Consider the following 20504-nt stretch of genomic DNA (forward strand, 5'->3'; position numbering starts at 1 on the left):
GTGGTCACAATACAAAATCTCGGAAAATGACTCTGCTATCGTTATCCATTTCCAGTAAACATAAGAAAAGCCATTCAACGAACGTCCACCGACAGACAGTGCGGTTACTAATACATGCAATCCAGTTAACGCACTGTTCATGTATGGCTTGAGAATTTTCAATAGAAAGGTCTCTAAGCTATAATCGAAAAATGAGCGAAATACATTTTCTCTGGCAAACTTGTTATTTTTTAGCTCAACAGACTCTGGCATGTTTTCAAACGTAAACTTGCATCCTTCCAAAACAACAGTAAAAAATATATTCCCCTGGCTTCGCCTCTTGCCAGTGCTTAAGGCAACTTCGGAATCTTCCGACTGGAGACACTACTTTATCTAAAATTTTATCATTCTAATACTTATGTAAAACAAGTTTATTCAAATATTTAGCGTATTTGTATCTGAATTTTCTTCCTGCTTATCAGGCTGGTGTTTCTGTTAGTTTTACCCATGTCCGGAAATTTCACTTGTCATGGGGGTGCCAGAATGGTCGGGTGCTATGCAATGGCATGTATAATATGACTTAATTTTGCCGATTTGAATGAAGTGGTAATTTCAAAAGCTGTTGTAAGAAAAAGTTACAGTTATAATGTCATAAATGTCTATGGAAATTGTTTTATTTTTAGTTTTATTTAGTTGCGGTACGAATAGGAATATACATCTCTCGGGAACCCGCCCATGGACGGTAACTCGGCACTCGGCAAGCCTCGTTACCGCCCAATGACCGAATGTACCCTGAGGACACAAATTCCGATCTGAAGCGCAACATATAACAGATATTATTGTTCTCAATATTGAAATCACCACATATCTTATCATATACAAGTATATGCTTTAAGCGCGGGAAACCCGGGCACTGGCGGGCAAAGTGCCACGTGAATGTGCTGACGGATACGAATGGCATTGCACAATATAAGTGTAAATTATGGTTCATTTTTTAGAGTCTTTTGATTTCAATATTGAGAATAATAATATCTGGTATATGTTGCCGTTCAGATCGGAATATATGCCCCTTGGGTGGTAACGAGGCGAGCGACAGGGCGACATCGCAACAACACGCCGCACGACAACGCGTCGTTTGACATGATTCGATAGCAACATCGCGACAACCCGCCGCACATCAACGCGCCGTTTGGTGTGCTTCGTTAGCGACAGGACAAGACGATAGTACGACAACGCGCCGTTAAGAGCACAAAAGTGTTTCAAATCAACTTCTATAACATTCCATGTCAAAAAGTATGGTGGCTGGATCGCTTTTGTTTAAAGTGCCAAACAGCGTGTTGTTGGACTTTCGTCTTGTCGTCCTGTCGATAACGATGCACACCAAACGGCGCGTTGTCGTGTGGCGTGTTGTCACATTGTCGCTTGGCTCAAATCGAAGGACTGGGTTAAAAGCCAAGCGACAGGTGCTATATCGCGACAACTCGCCGCACGACAACATGCCATTTGGGTTTCAGGACGTCAAGACGACAGTGCGACAACGCGCCGTTTGGCGCGTTTCGCAAGCGACAAGACGAAAAGGCGATAACGATATAGGATGTATTGTCCCTATCGACAACGTAACGCGCAAAGTGTACCAAATCAAATAAAAGCCTAAAATTTAGTATCTTATTATTTAAATCCATCTGAATATTTGCTTGAACATTACGGTGGGATTTAAATTGGTTCTTCTTCATCATGCTGCTGCTGATGAAGAAGAAACTTTCGTTTAAGCGTGGATAAATATCAATTTTCCTACGTTTGCGCATCATCATATTCATTTAGTCTCATATTTGTCTGCGTCAGTCTTAGAGATCTATGACTGATGCTTTTGGCAGAAGTGACATACATAATGGTACATACGTTATTGTAAATAAGAATTAATGTCTGAAATATCCAGAAAAAGTCTTAAAAGCCCGTGATCTTATTTGGTACGATGGTGGACATTAACCCCCGTCGTCGGAACACACTGTACACATTCCGTATATACTACATGCATACGGTAAATAGCCTGGGTTCCCGAGGATGATTAGGAGACGGCCTAGTGAATTTTCGTATTCTTTGTTCCATAGTAAATCAGTCACATTTGAGGCAAAATTACCAATTCCACTGTTCCTGATGAATTATAATCTTTCTTCAACTTTAAACACCAACACTATCTTAGTCAAATGAGGCCAAAAATATAACATGTTAGCCATCAACTTTTTTCAGAAATCTTCATTTTGTTGTAACACTGTTTAAATTCTTCACTTTGAAAAATCTTGACTGCTGGAAGGCAATCGCAACTACTCGGTCCTTAATCTTCGGATAAGGACCTCGAACACTATAGTATGAATACACAGAACGGATGCGGCATTTCGGTCTAACCTACGCTAAGATACTAAACATGTAAACAAATAGTAATTTAATGATGGGAATTGTTGACAAGTTTATTTCCAATATAGGTAGTTAAAGTCCATCTAAAATAAGTGAATTCATAGGTACAAAAGCAAACAATACATATATTCTTTATATATTTATTGTTATGATTGTAGAAACCGAAAGTACAAAAAAAAACCTGTTGACATTTAGTCGGATTTGTTTAAAATTGAACATCAGTGGGCATATTTAAATTACAAACTGTTGTCAGACATATTTTCAAGCAAAAGAGTACCGGAACAGACATTCGTTTTACATTATCTCTGTTATGTTTCCATCTGAAACCACGTGGTAGAAATACTTTCAATCCGTATTGTTTCCGAGGTTATTATAGATAATAGCCGCGGCAGTTCCGAATGTGCTGGTGGGTATTACGTTTTTAATCCTTCCGCCAACAAATGAGTTCCTGGAGAATACACAAAATAACTTTTAAAGTCATCCTATAATACACAAAACTACACACATGCAATAAATACACTTTAATTATGATCAATCAAACTAGAGAGAACTTAAACTGAGCCACTTCAAAAATTTAGAGAACTACTTTCTAGCGGGTTGGGTGTCATTCCGTACCGGGATGAGACTGGCCACGTTACTACGTTAAGGCTGAATGTTCTCTCATTCTTTCAGACCCTTTTAGCGAAAATCTATAAATTTATAGATAAAATTAATCTGTTTTATAATATTATTTCTTATTTATAAAAGGTTCAAACTCTATCAACTTTATGTCACTTAATGACCAGTCATGACGGAATTTTTATGCCAACTATATATATATATAAATAAATTAACCATATATATATATATATGTTATACTTATCATTTGTTCGTTTTAAGTGAATATGTTGGAAAAAATAATATAGTAATATAATCTCCGATAGATTTACGGTACATTGCGTGAGATGTACACAGTAAGATGATATTTAAGTTATTGTACGTATTACAGGGCAATACGGTAAACTTCTAAATGCCCTATAAGTGTTGTAAGATCGAGACTTCGATGGCCCAAGTTTTTCATACATTAATATTTTCAACATTATTGAAGTTTTTTAAATTGTTTTGCTTTTGTTTTGGTAAAATCCATACACTTTTTAAAAAACATGGTTTAGGAATCAATATTTAAATTTCATTCGGATTAAATTCAATAAATGTCATTTCAATGCCGCACAACACAAAACAAATCGATACAAGACAGTGTTTTTAAGTTGCTTCATATCAGTAAGGACAATTATGCAAGCTCTCGGCTTTTTCCATTAAAATGTAAAGAAAGAGCAGGTAAAAGAACAATGGCTCCGATCGAACCGCAGACCACTCACATATCGGGCAATCACTTAACTGGCTGTGCTATTGCAGATGTGACAAAGCTTATGCATTAAGCTGGCATGACTTTTCTATACTCCATACTAATTCTCGTAATCTACAGGGACAAAACCGAAGTAGGATCGAATATTAAGATGAGTGGTATAATGTATTCTTAATGTACAGGTCAATAAAATCAGACTATAGCATTGTCTAATTTCCAAACATTTAAGTCATTGTAATTGTTTTTGTTAATATCAATTATATACTACATTTATAAATTTGTATTTTCAAAAGTTACATACGAGATGGCAAATTGAGCTAGAGTTGTTTTTCTTTCTTTTCCTGCAAAAATGATAATTACATAAGAATGCGTTACCATGTTTGTATCCGCCCATTTACACACGCTACAAACTTTTTCGTTTAAATATTAAACCTATGCAGATATCAAGTTTAACGCTTAAGGATCTTGTTTCTTTCTATCCTTTGTGTTGTACATTACGCGCTTATTACAGCGTATGCTATAATCTAAGTTGACAAATCTTATCGGTATTTACAGGGTTTTTTTTTTTCTATAAATATTTGTGTGATCTCGCGTTAGCTTACATGTGCAAAACACGTGTTTAAATTTCAAATATTTAATAGGTCGGATTAAAAACTATCTAAAAGCGAAACTAGGAAGTATATATGAAAATGTGCAACAATTGTTGAACTATATAATGATTAGATATTCTTCAAATACTGGCTCATGTTCGTGCCAGCGTATTAATTCGAGTGTAGAGGATTATCTTCGATGTGCCCCGTGCCCTCCTCCGATGATGTCCTTGGAGGATTTCCTTGACCACGCGAAACAAAAGTTATTAATAAGGAAGGACGCGTGTATAATAAGCAACAGATGCTTCAACAACAAGACTGCACTTGCTATCCATTGTCAACCATCTGTGTTTGACTGCCCTGAAGTTACTACAATACCCGTTGACACGCATGAAAATTTGTCTTCTTCCCTGGGTGCAATTGGTATATTTGTACTAGTACTAGTACATGCACTAATAACAATCGCCGCCACATTGTGGACATATTTTTTATGGTAAGTTCAAACATTTCTTGTATATCCTATCTTGTTATGTATAAGAATCGCTTTGAAAAAACATAACCATTTAATATTATGTGAGATGTAATTGGACTCCCCTGATAATGAGGAATTTCCCAAAATCTAGTTTCATTTTCGTTTAATGAATGTCGTCACGTTGGTATACTGTGATTTACTTTTTTCTTATCTTATTTCAGGGTGAGACGAAAAAATAAGGAGGTAAGGTTTCAAGTTTATTGATAAACCAACTTCTTACATTAATTTAAGATATACGGAAACGTTTAAGGGTCAGTATGTGTAAGTCGACTGACTTTAGACATTTTAACATAAATCAATTTACTTTTTTCACAAAGATTAAATAAACGTTATTTCGCTGAACCTTTTAATCGATATGGTTGATGTTTTTGTCTAGGCGAAAAGGTATCTTTTCGTCTTTTGTAAAATATTTGTCTTTTTTGACAAAAATTCGCCTAGACAATAAACTAAGTATTTTGAAAAAAAGTGACTTAGAATAACAAATATGGTATAATCTTTAAGAACAACATGAATTCATTTCTGTTAAAAACATCTAATCAAATCGAACATAAATTAGCCGCCTTACACCTAAAAATCGCACTAAAATGTTGATAACTTTAAATATTTACAACGAATGTTTATCTTTATGCAGTATACTAATACATTATGCCACTATAAAATAACAATTGAAAATTGTATTTGTCAAATCATATAGTAGTTGTATAATTTCAAATAAAATTAAAAATGATCAGGCCTTTTTTCCTCTATCCCACGGGTCCGATTATGGATCCCATAACCCATCAAAAAAAAATCCCAGTTTAGAAGACGGCAATTTAAAAGAAAAAGTACCGCATTTTCAATTTTGGTGTCGCGAAATAGCGTTTCGGAATATATTTATGTGATAAAACAGGATTTTTCATTGATATCAGTTTTACATTAAAAAATTTTGTACACATTTTAGCCTGTCCTTGTATTTTTGATAAGACAGAAAAAGCTGAACAGTTTAAGTAAGATTTGTTTTGATTTATTTTATCAATTGTTACATCTTTAATGCTAGCATATTTTCACAATTAAGCAAATTTCACGATTATTTTTTTCCCAAACTGGAAAATTTTACGACACAAATTTCCCAAATTTGCCATGTGGCGTTTTCCCAAAAGAGAAAAAAAGGCCTGATGATAGAAATGTGTGTATGTCTAAAATGATTTAATCCTGAAATTTGTTTTGCACAAATAAAACAACATATTAGAAAATATTTTTTCGTTGTATTATAAAATGTAAAAATGCTGACATTTTATTGAAGTTTCCTAAGAATCAGAGTCCTGTTATTGTCTTTGCAGGGTAAATCGAGAGATATATTACCAATATTCAGACACTGTATGAAAAAACAACGGTCAAAAACATCGCAGGAGGGCATTGAAATACCACTTAGAGAGGTATATGCCGATAAGCTGGAAAAAGCTTGGGTTTATTTCTATTTTTGAAATTTGTTGCTAAAGCTACAGTCTCACTTACATCCCGGTAAAGCCCCGGTAGACGTCCGGGTTGATCGGGGAACGACCGGGGTACGACCGGGACCAATCGGAGTACATCTATAACTCTGCCGGAAAGATCCGGAAAGATCCCGCATTCGACCGCGTATGGAATAAAATATTTAATATCACCGGGGTGGTCCGAGATGATCCGGGCAGTATAGATTTGCCGGCTTCATCCTTAGCTCTGCCGGGAACGATCGGGTTTACACCGGGGAAACACCGTAGCGCTGCCGGCACAAACCAGGGATGACCTATGGGCATGATATAGCCGGTAGAGCTACGGTAGAGCCCCGTAGAATGATGGCAGAGCCCCGGTGAAGGCCGACAGAGCCAAGGTGAATGCCGGCAGAGCCCCGAAGGATGCCGGCAGAGTCCCGGAGGATGACGATGGAGCTACGGTTGATCCCGGTAGAGTCCCAGTAAAGCGCGTTCATTTCAAAAGAATCAAGACAATTTGCGATGATTTCACTTGTTTGTATTTAAACCCTTCCTATTTCCAATTTATCCAGTCTTTTCAGAAAATCATCATGAATTACTGTTCTGGAACAAAAGATATAATATTAAATAAAATTATGTATCAATGTAATAATGTTAGCGCGTTTTCAATCCACCGGAGCTCTACCTGGGTCAACCGGGGCTCTTTCAGCGTCATCCGGGAACGACCGGGGAAGCACTGGCATGAACCATAGCTTCATCTAGGCTCTGCCTGGATGGTCCGGAGCGCATCCTGGGTGGTTAGTTGGGAATTACCGTAGTTCTGCCGGGGTAAGTGTGATCGCAACAATAATTTCACCCCGGATCGTCCCGGATCATCCCAGTAACTTACCGGGGTGGTCCTGGGCTCTGCCGGGAGTAAGTGAGCCCGCAGCTTAAGGAAGATGTGGAAAATTGTCGTCATACTTCGTTTATTACCTACAATTTCTAAAATACAGTAAAATGAATGACACATTTACGGTGGTACAGAGGTGACATATGTGTTTTTATTTATCTCTTGCTACGAGTTACCATGTCGTGCGCACTAGTTTCTATGTCGTGCGCACGAGATAATTAAGTCGTGCGCACGAGTTACTATTTCGTCTGCACGAAGTATTATGTCGTGAGCATGATAATAGTTAAGTGATGTGTCCGAGTCACTGGTTCGTGCGTTTGAAATAATTAAGGCATGAGCAAGAGTTATTATGTCGTGTGCACGAGTTACTCTTTCCTGCACAAGAGTCACTATATCGTGCGCACTAGTAACTATGTCGTGTACACTGTTGACTATGTCATGGCACGAAATATTTTAGTCGTGCGCATAAGTAATAACTTACTTATGCGCACAAGTTACTAAGTAGAGTTAATTTAGTCGTGTGCACGAGTAAATCTGTGGTGCGAACGAAATCATTTAGTCGTACGCACAGTATAATTAACCATATTACACTACACTTAAAATATCTTATAAGTGTGCATGTATAAATATCATATTATTATCATATGAGTTAATTAATATTGACCCTATCATGCTGAAATTTTCAATATATTCAGTTGAGAGTCATGGTATGATATTCCATTTATTTAAATTAATTTCATTACAAACTAAATTCAACACACATGCCCAATAAATGTGAGTTTGCGTTAAAAGTAAATGTCGAAAAATTATTACATATTTTATTAATGAATGCTTACGTTGACTTTAATAACATCATGACAGGTTGATTTATCGTTGTACATTTAATTTTGGGGTAGATTTTAGGCTGGTTACTTGGCGATTGTCTGTCGCAATCCACAGGGAAGTTCATGTAATATGTTGGTTCCCTTCTTCAAAGCGCGGCGCATTTGAATACGGCAAAGCCATTTTGAATTTTTGTCGGAAAGATTTTGTAAATGGAGTAAAACGGTGGTAATGTTGATGTTTATTTCGCCTGTTGCGTTGTTTATATTGATGTTGAAGTTCAAAATTGGATAAAAGGATTATGTGAAAATATAGGAAATGGAATAAAAAAAACATGGTGATTTTGTGGGTAGGTGTGCAGACTTTTTTCCGGCAAACATTTTTATCTTGTGTAATATGAAATTAGGCAAAGCCTATCAACTGGAAAGCCGGTTAAAATAATCGTTCATTTTTATTTCATACTTTCCGTTTTAAAAGTATCATTCGGTATTTATGCACTGCTTCCGTTTATTGTTTCGGATCTACGGAGAAGTGGCGACATATGGGATTCACTTCTCGTCGTCTGTCAGTCCGTCTGTCCGGCTGTCAAAAAATCTTGTACGAACTACTTTTCCTAAACTAGTAGTGCAATTTCATCCAAACTTTACAGGAATGATCAGTAATAAGTCTAGTTGTGCCTATCGTCAGTATTTTCCAGTTCAATGATTTTTATCTAGAGCTATGGATCTTTAATAATTTCTTAAGGTTTGTCTGGACTACTCTTCTTATACCACTGACACTTTACATGATTGATCTGACGCATATTGCACGGGTTTTCCGGTTGAATAATTTTGGCCGATTTATGGCCCTTGAATAAAAAGGTGTTTTTTTGTATATTGCCAGATACACAAAAGCTTGTCCGGTCTACTTCTCAAACACTACTGGTGCATTTCCATTAAAACTTTACAGGAATGATCAGTACGAAGTCTACTTGTGCATATCATCGGCTTTATACGGTTCAGTTTATTTTGTCGGAGTTATGGCCCTTTGATTTTTTTTCGGACTACTCCTCTTACACCACTAATGCAATTTCAATGAAACATTACAGAATTGATTGGTAGGTCAAGTACTTGCGCATATTACATGGGTTTTCCGCTTAAATGATTTTTGGCCCAGTTATAGCTCTTGAATGAAAAGGGTATTAACATCATAAAGTTTGACCGGACTACTCCTCTTATACCACTAATGCAATTTCAATGAAACTTTACAGGATTGATTGGTATATCAAGTACACAAGGTTTTCGCTTGAATTATTTTTGGCTAAGTAAATGCCTTTGTTTTGTGTTGTCAGCTACTTGTTTGGACTACTCTTCAGAAACCATTTTCATCAAAACTTTACAGAATAATCAATAATATGTGTAGTTGTGCAACTCATTAACATTTTTCGATATAATGATTATTGTAAGTAATGTAATGAGTAATGTCCCTTTCATGATTTTAATTTTTAAAATTTGTTCGGACTACTCTTAATTGAAATTTTACTGGATTGATCGGTAGCTCAAGTACTTGCACATAATACACGGGGTGTCCGGTTGAAGAATTTTCAGCCGAGTTAGGGGCCTGGAATTAAAAATGTGTTTTGCCCTGTTAATGATTTTTGAGTAGCTGCAACATGCGATTGGCTATCATGAAGCGACAAGTGTCACCACATATGGTCATTGTTCTGGTTCCCTGTCTTATCATGGTTCCCATCATAATTTTATCGTTATCTTTTTAATCGAAAAGTTGCGATTGGTCTATTATCGGAATACTACGTCGTTTATAGTGATGTTCCGATTGTCGCAAGTCGCTGATAATCAGTTACTGTTATGTAAAGCGACAATAATCGATTCACAACAATTTGTTCCGCGATGTCGTCGAAAATGTTTAAAGTATCGAAGGGAAATAATTCTGACGGTAATTTTCTTTTAGGAACACCTCCCTGATCGCAAAAAAAATTATCTCAGAGACAATTTGGAGTTGAATAGGATCAATACGTGATGTAAACAATAGTAATACAAGTAAAATTGTTTCCTGCGGTGAACATTTTAATGATACAAAGATATTTCATTTAACTATTTTCAACATTATTGGGGGGATAAATAAACGTTTTTATCAGGAATATAGTTGACAATAATCGATCAATATAGAAAAAGGTCTTTGGAAACAGGTGACCGTTCAAGACCGGTAAAGGTCGAACATAAAACAATTATTTCTTTTTACGAAAATGATTAAATAGGCAAAAAATAAATAAAGTAAACAAACAAGTTTACGCAGAAAATATCTCTATTTATTATGGCAGATGCCACTACGAATATTTTAATTTTGTAGATTTCAGTTTAAACAATTTATTGTTTGTAAAATTTGAGATAGATATTAAAGAAACATTGATAACTTTCAAACACATCATTCAAGTTTTTCCACTTTAAACGGTAAAATAATTATTATAATTAGAAATATCACGTAACAGTTTTTTGTTCTCAATTAGGTATAATTCGGACTTATTCCCTACAGATAAATCCGTAACGTACCGGCAAACGGTATTTAGCTGAGTTTTCGAAAAGGTCAATTAACCAATCATATACGGTTTACAGATCACATGCTCCTCCATGTACCGAAAACAGGTCACGTGCTCCTCCATGCCTCAAAAGTTAAACGCGTACCAATACCCTGCGGTCTCCAGACCGCAGGGAATAATGTGATGTGAATGTTATTATTTGACATCCATTGGAAAATTAAATCTATTTCGTAAAATTATAACTATATAGGGTTAAAACTGTGTTGAAAAGTGCTAAATGAAGTTCATGTTACTGAATATAATCAAGTGCATTGGAAAGAAATGTTTCTTCCCTTTTTCTTTTTAACACGACTTTAATCGGAAAGTTATCGATTATGTCCCATCCGATTGAACCGATGATCGATTGGGACAAATTTCATCCGATTTCCATCACTAGTCGTTTATCATTGCGTTAGGGCACCCAGAAAGAAATGACAATGACAATTTCGCTGATATGTATAGAATTCTGCATATCTATCTGTTTATGCTCCCATAAGGGTGAGTATATAGTCGCCGCTTTGTTCGTCCGTCCGCCTGCTGCCTGTCCGTCTGTCCGCTATTCGTGTCCGGGACATAACTTTGCAACTACTTTGAACTTTGTCCGGGATAACACTCTCACTCTAAAACTATAAGAGATGTCAACATCAAACTGTGTATGTAGATAGATATCATTGGGTAGAAATGTAGTGCAGAAGAACCATAACTCTGCCTTGCCTAATTTTGGAGTAATTGCCCTTTTTTCATTTTTACTCTTTGAACTTTGTCCGGGACATAACTCTAAAACTATAAGAGATATCAACATGAAACGTTGTAGGTAGACGTGTCTCATCGGGTAGAAGTGCAGTACAAAAGAATTATAACTTTGCCTTGCCTAATTTTGGAGTTATTTCCCTTTGTTCATTTTATATTTTAACTTTTTCCAGAACATAACTATTAGTATAAGATGCCCCTCACCTCTGTGGGTTCGAATCCCGACAGGGACTTTGGATTCTTTCATGTGAGGAAGCTATCCAGCTAGCTTACGGAACGTCGGTGGTTCTACTCAGGTGCCCGTTCGTGCCTGAAATAATGCACGGAAGGGCACCTGAGGTCTTCCTCCACCAGTAAAGCTGGAACGTCGCGATATGACCTATACTGTGTCGATGTGACGTAAAACCCAAAACAAACAAAAATTAGTATAAGAGATATCAACAGAAAACTCTGTAGGTAGATAGATCTCAATGGGTAGAAGTGCATTACCAAAGAACCATAACTATGCCTTAGCTACTTTAGAGTTGTTGCTCTTTGTCCATTTTAACTTTGAATTTTGTCCGGGACAAGCTCTGAAACCATAATCACACCGTACAATCAATATGACAGACAGCCGTTCAACCGTCGATAGCCGTCGTCTGTACCGGTATATACATGTCGGCGCAGAAAACACAATTGACGGACGTTAATTTGAAAATTATTGAGAGTAGATGGATTTCGTAAGCATGAGGTCTATTACAAAGTATTATGAATTTATGAATATTTTAAATGAACAAAAAAGTTTCACTCTTTCCCAGTTACTGTAGCACAAAAGCTCTGAAAATTGTTTCTTTGAACGGCTTTCAGCGTTATTCATTCTTGCTGATGAATGGATGTCGATGTTATCATTAAAAAGAGGCGGACGGGTGATGACGTTACTCAAAGTTTGACAACACTCAAACATAAATACCTTATAACTTTAACAGAGAAGCATTTTTGAAGGTATAGTTTAGAATATTTAATGACGAAATGTTGATGTTTACGAATCGTATGATAAAAGGATTTATTATCGTAAGAAAATATGTGTTTTTTTACTTTAAAAAAAATGCCGCATATCATCGAAAAGTGTGGTTATTTTCAGTCAGACACAACTCTGACACTGCAAGAGGTATACTTTCTGTGTCCAAAACCTATTCGGAGAGCATCGCCCGGCTCAACCGGCTTTTGTTTTCGTTTTTCTCTTTTTTTTTCTTTTTAGATATACACGTGAAATCTATAGTCGGGCAAGCCAAAGCCCGGGCCGCTTTGCGTATTATTATAGACGTTGAAATATTTTTTTCAAAACGGCTTATTTCAAGTTTTTTTTATATACATATAAATATTTATGATAAGTTCATGTGCTGGGATTGACAAATATACAAATATAATAAATTATTTGGATTTTAAAGACTCCACACCCCAAGTGTCTGTGCCACAAACCATCGCCAACGAATATGCAAAAATTGTCCCTTAGTGAATAAATCTACCCCGATATATTGAAACAATTGGGTCCTATCCATGCGACAACATAAGTGTGTATATATGCCACTGTGACATGCAGATGAAGTAAGTGCATTGTCCTATGGCTCATTTCTATAGGCAATATCAGTCTACAATTAAAGGTATTCACTTGTATTCTAATACATGTCTTGTACGACATTGTAACTAATGCTCTTAACATAGAAACTCGTGCTCTTGACAAAGTAACTCGTGCGCACGACTTTGATTATCTCGTGCACCCGTGCGCTCGACTTAATTCTCTCGCTAGAAGGACATAATAACCCGAGCACGACTTAATGACACGCGCGCGCATCACTCCTGCGCACAACATGGTAAGTCGTGCGCTCGTCGACGTAGTAACTCCTGCGCACGACATATGGTAACTCGTGCTCACGACTTAATCATCCAATGCATACAACTTAGTAACTCATGCTTTAATGCAGAAAGGCAATATCCTGGAGTTTGTATTTGGATTAAATTGGCACTCTCAGATTGCTTCCGTTTTCAGAAAAAAAAATAAACACTTTAATTGTCCCTTTTAAACGCATACTAGTATTATAAAACATTAAGGTTACCTTCTTTAGGTTTGTTCAGAAGACTAAATTGACTTATTTTTACAGACCAATGTTAATACAAATGTCTCATAGCGCAATGTTTTTATTAAAACTAATAAACAACACAGCACTGTTGTACCACATAGTAACGGGACCGCTTTCGTAACAGGTGTTACAAATCATACAAATGTGTAATGGAAATGAAGCATATTTTTATTATATATTTCTTTTTGCAACGGATTTGTTCGATGCCAATTTTTGATGTGCCATAGAGTTACATTCGTAACAGGCCACTTTTAATGCAAAATGGAGCAAACAGTATACTTTCATTACTAAATCACATTTGTAATACTTAGTCTGTACTGTACAGAATCGTCCTGGTGCCAATTTAACATGTTCTATAAAAAAAGATAACTCCTACTTAAGACTTTATAACTCCTACGTAGGATAAAAAAAACCTAATTAGGAGTTTTAAAGTCCTACGTAGGAGTTTAAAAGTCCTACGTAGGAGTTTATAACTCTTTATAAGTGTTCCTCTACGTAAGAGTTATAAAGTCCTACGTAGCAGTTATAAACTCCTAATTAGGCTTTTTTATCTTCTACGTAGGAGTTATAAAGTCCTACGTAGGAGTTATAAACTCCTACGTAGGAGTTATAAAAACCTACGTAGGACTTTATAAGTCCTATGTAGGGGTTACAAACTCCTAATTAGGCTTTTTAATCTACTACGTAGGAGTTATAAAGTCCTACATCGGACTTACACTCCTAATAAGGCTAATAATAAAAACCTACGTAGGACTTTATAAGTCCTATGTAGGGGTTACAAACTCCTAATTAGGCTTTTTAATCTACTACGTAGGAGTTATAAAGTCCTACATAGGACTTATAAACTCCTACGTAGGAGTTATAAAAACCTACGTAGGACTTTATAAGTCCTACGTAGCACTTTATAAGTCGTACGTAGGAGTAAAAAAAACTCCTAATTAGGCTTTTTTATCTCCTACGTAGGAGTTTATTTTTAATAGAATTTTATGAATTGGCACCAGGACGCTTCCGTACTACGGAAGCGTCCTGGTGCCAATTTAACATGTTCTATAATAAAAGATAACTCCTACGTAGGAGATAAAAAAGCCTAATTAAGAGTTTATAACTCCTACGTAGGACTTTATAAGTCCTACGTAGGATTTTTTAAGTCCTACCTAGGACTTTTAAACTCCTACGTAGGACTTTGTAACTCCTACGTAGGACTTTATAAGCCCTGGGTAGAAGATAAAAAAGCCTTATTAGGAGTTTAAAACTCCTACGTAGGACTTTTTAACTCCAATGTTAGACTTAGTAACTCCTACGTAGGACTTTATAACTCCTAAGTAGGACTTTATAACTCCTACGTAGGACTTTGTAACTCCTACGTAGGACTTTTTAACTCCTACGTAAGACTTAGTAACTCCTATGTAGGACTTTATAACTCCTAAGTAGGACTTTATAACTCCTACGTAGGACTTTTTAACTCCTACGTAGGAGATATAAAGCCTAATTAGGAGTTTATACCTACGTAGAAAAACACTTACAAAGTCCTACGTTGGAGGAATAAACTCCTAATTAGGCTTTTTTATCTCCTACGTAGGAGTTATAAAGTCCTACGTAGGAGTTACAAAGTCCTACGTAGGAGTTATAAAGTCCAACTTAGGAGTTAAAAAGTCCTACGTAGGAGTTACTAAGTCTAACGTAGGAGTTAAAAAGTCCTATGTAGGGGTTTTAAACTCCTAATTAGGCTTTTTTATCTCCTACGTAGGGCTTATAAAGTCCTACATTGGAGTTACAAAGTAGGACTTTGCAACTCCTACGTAGGACTTTTTAACTCCTACTTAGGAGATAAAAAAGCCTAATTTGGAGTTTATTACTCCTACGTAGGAGTTTGTAAGTCCTACGTAGGACTTTATTAGTCCTACTTAGGACTTTATAACTCCTACGTAGAAGATATAAAAATCTAATTAGGAGTTTTAAAGTCCTACGTAGGACTTACAAACTCCTACGTAGGACTTTATAACTCTTACGTAGGACTTTATAACTCCTACGTAGGTGTTAAAAAGCCTTATTAGGAGTTTATTACTCCAACGTAGGACTTCATAAGTCCTACCTAGGACTTTATGACTCCTATGTAGGACTTTATTACTCCTACATAGGAAATAAAAAAAACCTAATTAGTAGTTTTAAAGTCCTACGTAGGAGATTAAAAATCCTACGTAGGAATTATAAACTCCTACGTAGGGCTTTATAAGTGTTCCTCAACGTAGGTGTTATAAAGTCCTACGTAGATGTTATAAATTCCTAATTAAGCTTTTTAACTCCTACGTAGGAGTTATCAAGTCCTACGTAGGACTTATAAAGTCCTACGTAGGAGTTATAAAGTCCTACGTAGGACTTATAAAGTCCTACGTAGGAGTTATAAACTCCTAATAAGGCTTTTTTAACTCCTACGTAGGAGTTATAAAGTCCTACGTAGGAGTTTGTAAGTCCTACGTAGGACTTTAAAACTCCTAATTAGGTTTTTATATCTCCTACGTAGGAGTTATAAACTCCTACGTAGGACTAATAAAGTCCTACGTAGGACTTACAAACTCCTACGTAACTCCTTTGTAACTCCTACGTAGGACTTTATAAGCCCTGGGTAGAAGATAAAAAAGCCTTATTAGGAGTTTAAAACTCCTACGTAGGACTTTTTAACTCCTACGTTAGACTTAGTAACTCCTACGTAGGACTTTATAACTCCTTAGTAGGACTTTATAACTCCTACGTAGGACTTTGTAACTCCTACGTAGGACTTTTTAACTCCTACGTAAGACTTAGTAACTCCTACGTAGGACTTTATAACTCCTAAGTAGGACTTTATAACTCCTACGTAGGACTTTGTAACTCCTACGTTGGAGATATAAAGCCTAATTAGGAGTTTATACCTACGTAGAAGAACACTTACAAAGTCCTACGTAGGAGAAATAAACTCCTAATTAGGTTTTTTTATCTCCTACGTAGGAGTTATAAAGTCCTACGTAGGAGTTACAAAGTCCTACGTAGGAGTTATAAAGTCCTACTTAGGAGTTAAAAAGTCCTACGTAGGAGTTACTAAGTCTAACGTAGGAGTTAAAAAGTCCTATGTAGGGGTTTTAAACTCCTAATTAGGCTTTTTTATCTCCTACGTAGGGCTTATAAAGTCCTACATTGGAGTTACAAACTAGGACTTTGCAACTCCTTCGTAGGACTTTTTAACTCCTACTTAGGAGATAAAAAAGCCTAATTTGGAGTTTATAACTCCTACGTAGGAGTTTGTAAGTCCAACGTAGGACTTTATTAGTCCTACTTAGGACTTTATAACTCCTACGTAGAAGATATAAAAATCTAATTAGGAGTTTTAAAGTCCTACGTAGGACTTACAAACACCTACGTAGGACTTTATAACTCTTACGTAGGACTTTATAACTCCTACGTAGGTGTTAAAAAGCCTAATTAGGAGTTTATTACTCCAACGTAGGACTTTATAAGTCCTACCTAGGACTTTATGACTCCTATGTAGGACTTTATTACTCCTACATAGGAAATAAAAAAAACCTAATTAGTAGTTTTAAAGTCCTACGTAGGAGATTAAAAATCCTACGTAGGAATTATAAACTCCTACGTAGGGCTTTATAAGTGTTCCTCAACGTAGGTGTTATAAAGTAATACGTAGAAGTTATAAATTCCTAATTAAGCTTTTTAACTCCTACGTAGGAGTTATAAAGTCCTACGTAGGACTTATAAAGTCCTACGTAGGAGTTATAAACTCCTATTAAGGCTTTTTAACTCCTACGTAGGAGTTATAAAGTCCTACGTAGGAGTTTGTAAGTCCTACGTAGGACTTTAAAACTCCTAATTAGGTTTTTATATCTCCTACGTAGGAGTTATAAAGTCCTACGTAGGACTAATAAAGTCCTACGTAGGACTTACAAACTCCTACGTAGGAGTTATAAACTCCTAATTAGGCTTTTTTATCTCCTACGTAGGAGTTATAAAGTCACTACGTAGTTATAAAGTCCTATGTAGGAGTTATTTTTTTATAGAACATGTTAAATTGGCACCAGGACGCTTCCGTAACTAATAAATTGATGAGTACTGTTGTTGATTTTTTCATTTTTTTATTATTATTGTGTTAGATTATTACTTTTAATTCTTCTTTGCTATTAACTTTTACATTTTCGCCAGAAAACAGTTTACCAGGGATCAGAACGTCCATCAAGTGAATCCTCGTCGGAAGAAAGAAAACAACTTTTAAAACCTAAAGAAGAAAGTAAACAACCTTTGACACATACTGCAGAAAGTGTAAAGCTATTATCAAAACATACGGTAGAAAAGGGGCAAGTCTTAAAACCTACCAAAGAGATAGGAAAAAGTGAAGGAAGTGGAAATTTTTCAGCTTTTACAAAAGGAAGCTTGCCTTTGCGCAAAGGAGAAGGACTATTTCCAAAAGTTACAGGATGGCTACGTAAACAGATTACAGAAGAAAGAAGAGAGATTTCCAAACCTGCAATAAGCGATTTAGATAGTGAAACATCTTTTGAAGACATTCGTGGGGATAAATATGAAAAAAAAGATAATCAAGATGAAGATTCGAAAACAAGTGAAAAAAGTGTAGCGGACATTCTAGGGGATAAACATGAAGAAAAAGATAATCAAAATGAAGATACGCCATCAAGTAAAACGTGTATAGTGGATATTCATGGGCACAAATATGAAGAAAAAGATAATCAGAATAAAGATACGCCATCAAGTAAAACGTGTATAGTGGATATTCATGGGGATAAATATGAAGAAAAAGATAATCAAAACGAAGATACGCCAACGAGTGAAACGTGTGTAGTGGACATTCGTGGGGATACGTATGAAGAAAAAGATAATCAAAATGAAGATTCGCCAACAAGTGAAAAAAGTGTAGTGGTTATTCCTGGGGATAAACATGTAGAAGATGAGCTAGCTGATGATTTACCAACAAGTGAAGGAAGTTTAATGGACATTCCTGGGGATAAATATGAAGAAGAAGATAATCAATCTGAAGATTCGCCAACAAGTGAAAAAAGTGTAGTGGATATTCCTGGGGATAAACATGTAAATGATTATCAGTATGAAGATCCGCCAACACGTGAAAAAAGTGTAGTGGACAGTCCTGGTGATAAACATGTAGAAGATAATCATAGTGAAGATTCGCCAACAAGTGACAAAAGTGAAGTTGACATTCCTGGGGATAAATATGAAAAAGAAGATAATCAAGAAGAAGATTCGCTAACAAGTGAAAAAAGTGTAGTAGACATCCCTGGGGATAATCATGTAAAAGATAATCAAGGTGAAGATTCGCAAACAAGTGAAAACAATGAAGTGGACATTCATGTGGATAAACATGTAGAAAATAATCAGGATGAAGATTTGGCAACAAGTGCTTTGAAACTTGATGAAGACGAAGACGACGAGAATTTTTTTTCTTGTAGCGATGATGATGATGATAATAATAAAAATGATGATAATGATGATAATAATAAGGTGTATTTTTAGATTAATTTTTCATAATGATCACAGGAACTTGACATTTAATCAATAGATCACAAAATATACGTATATTAGTGATATAGCCCTTATCTTTTGTATATTTATATTTTGTGATGTCAAGTTCCTGTGTTAGGATCCATAAAATAAGTACGTTTTCATATGTTCAGATATTTGTATAGGAATGTTATTAAATAGATTATTAGATAATTACCAAACGAGTTTGTCATTTTGCCATGGATTCATAATTTTCAAACAAAATGCTATCATTTCTGTTTCTCGGAAGCCTTGTATTGAGTTCTGACACATTGCCTTGTGTACCTCTACAACGCTGATCTTAATTACGCAAATTGGATCAATATTTGGTTTTCCTGAAGGTCATTTAGCTTATTATTAAATTTTTATAATACTGCGCGTTTGTAACGTCGCTCGTGACGATCTTAAAGTGAAAGTTTGCGGTAATGTGAATTCGTCTTAAGTCTTATTGTGTGAAACTACAATGGTCAGAGCGAAAAGAGGTTTAATGAATGTATAAAAACGGTGCTGTATGAAAATGCATAAAAATTCGCGGGGCGAAGTTTTATTTAATTAACTAATTAACGTTTGTTTTCACTCCGCGCCCAGCTGATCTCGCTTCCCGCCACTGCGGGGTGACGTTTTGTTTATTTAACTACACCCGAGCCCGAGCTTATAAACGTGTTTTCGCCCCGCCCCCTGCAATTTTACTTGTTAATTCTCGACTTTACGCTTGGCGGGATGGCGGGGCGAAAACACGCTAATTAGATAAGTTTTATCTATTAAACTTCGCCCCGTACCCTCGCTAATTAGCGAGTTTTTGCTTCGCTCCGCGCCCGCCGTTTTATTTCTTAAATCGCGCTCCTGCGGGGCGACGTTTTATTTATTAAACTTTGCCCCACGCCCACGCTTAAATGCATGTTTTTGCTCTGCACCCCCGCCATTTCAACTTGTAAACTTTCGACGTTTCGCTTGGAGGGATCGCGGGGCGAAACCACGAATGGCACAAATCATCCACCATATTGTACAGTTTGTACAAGCGCCTTATCTGGTTAAAATCTGTTTAGTAATAGCAAAGATATTGAAATAGAAAACCTGTCTCCAGATGAACAAAAATATTTCAAGAAAATAAAACATTACAAAAATGTACAAAGATTCTAAGTAAAAAGATTCAAGATAAAAGTAATAACTGACATGCTATGTGCGATTAATGACTAGTTATAGCATTTATCACCATATTTCTACTGCGTACCTAACGCAGAAAGGGATATTTTTTGCATGTTTTGACCTCTTTTTTGTAATTTACGTAAATGACCTTGTCCACTTACATGTCGATCTTTAACTTTAAAATACATTTCAAATTTCCATGAAAATTAGAGTGTGCATGGAGGTATGCTGCTTTTATAAGTTATATAAACATTTTTTGCCGAAAATCAAGCAAATATATCATTCCATATTCTTTAATAGATTTGTTTTGGAGATTTCGTGATTTTTATAAAGAAAA

At 36.0% G+C, this 20504-nt stretch overlaps 1 protein-coding gene across 1 annotated transcript; it reads left to right on the forward strand.

Moving 5' to 3' along the window:
• Nucleotides 1-4241: 4241 nt before the first annotated feature.
• Nucleotides 4242-19179, forward strand: LOC132736129 (protein PFC0760c-like). The gene is made up of 4 exons (XM_060723213.1): nt 4242-4819; nt 5020-5041; nt 6178-6273; nt 17654-19179. Exons 1-4 carry the CDS (start codon nt 4452-4454, stop codon nt 18992-18994), a joined length of 1827 nt encoding a protein of 608 aa, XP_060579196.1. The 5' UTR covers nt 4242-4451; the 3' UTR covers nt 18995-19179.
• Nucleotides 19180-20504: the final 1325 nt, after the last annotated feature.

The sequence above is a fragment of the Ruditapes philippinarum genome, unplaced genomic scaffold, assembly GCF_026571515.1.
Source record: "Ruditapes philippinarum isolate M1 unplaced genomic scaffold, ASM2657151v2 ctg2263_1_1_1_1, whole genome shotgun sequence".
Lineage (NCBI taxonomy): Eukaryota > Metazoa > Mollusca > Bivalvia > Venerida > Veneridae > Ruditapes > Ruditapes philippinarum.

What these genes read in the sequence shown, in the direction of transcription:
- LOC132736129 (XM_060723213.1), top strand. Translation starts at nt 4,452, where the DNA reads ATGATTAGATATTCTTCAAATACTGGCTCATGTTCGTGCCAGCGTATT. An exon ending in TGAGACGAAAAAATAAGGAG is followed by an intron (nt 5,042 to 6,177) that starts GTAAGGTTTCAA and finishes TTGTCTTTGCAG; the next exon opens with GGTAAATCGAGAGATATATT. An exon ending in TTGAAATACCACTTAGAGAG is followed by an intron (nt 6,274 to 17,653) that starts GTATATGCCGAT and finishes CATTTTCGCCAG; the next exon opens with AAAACAGTTTACCAGGGATC.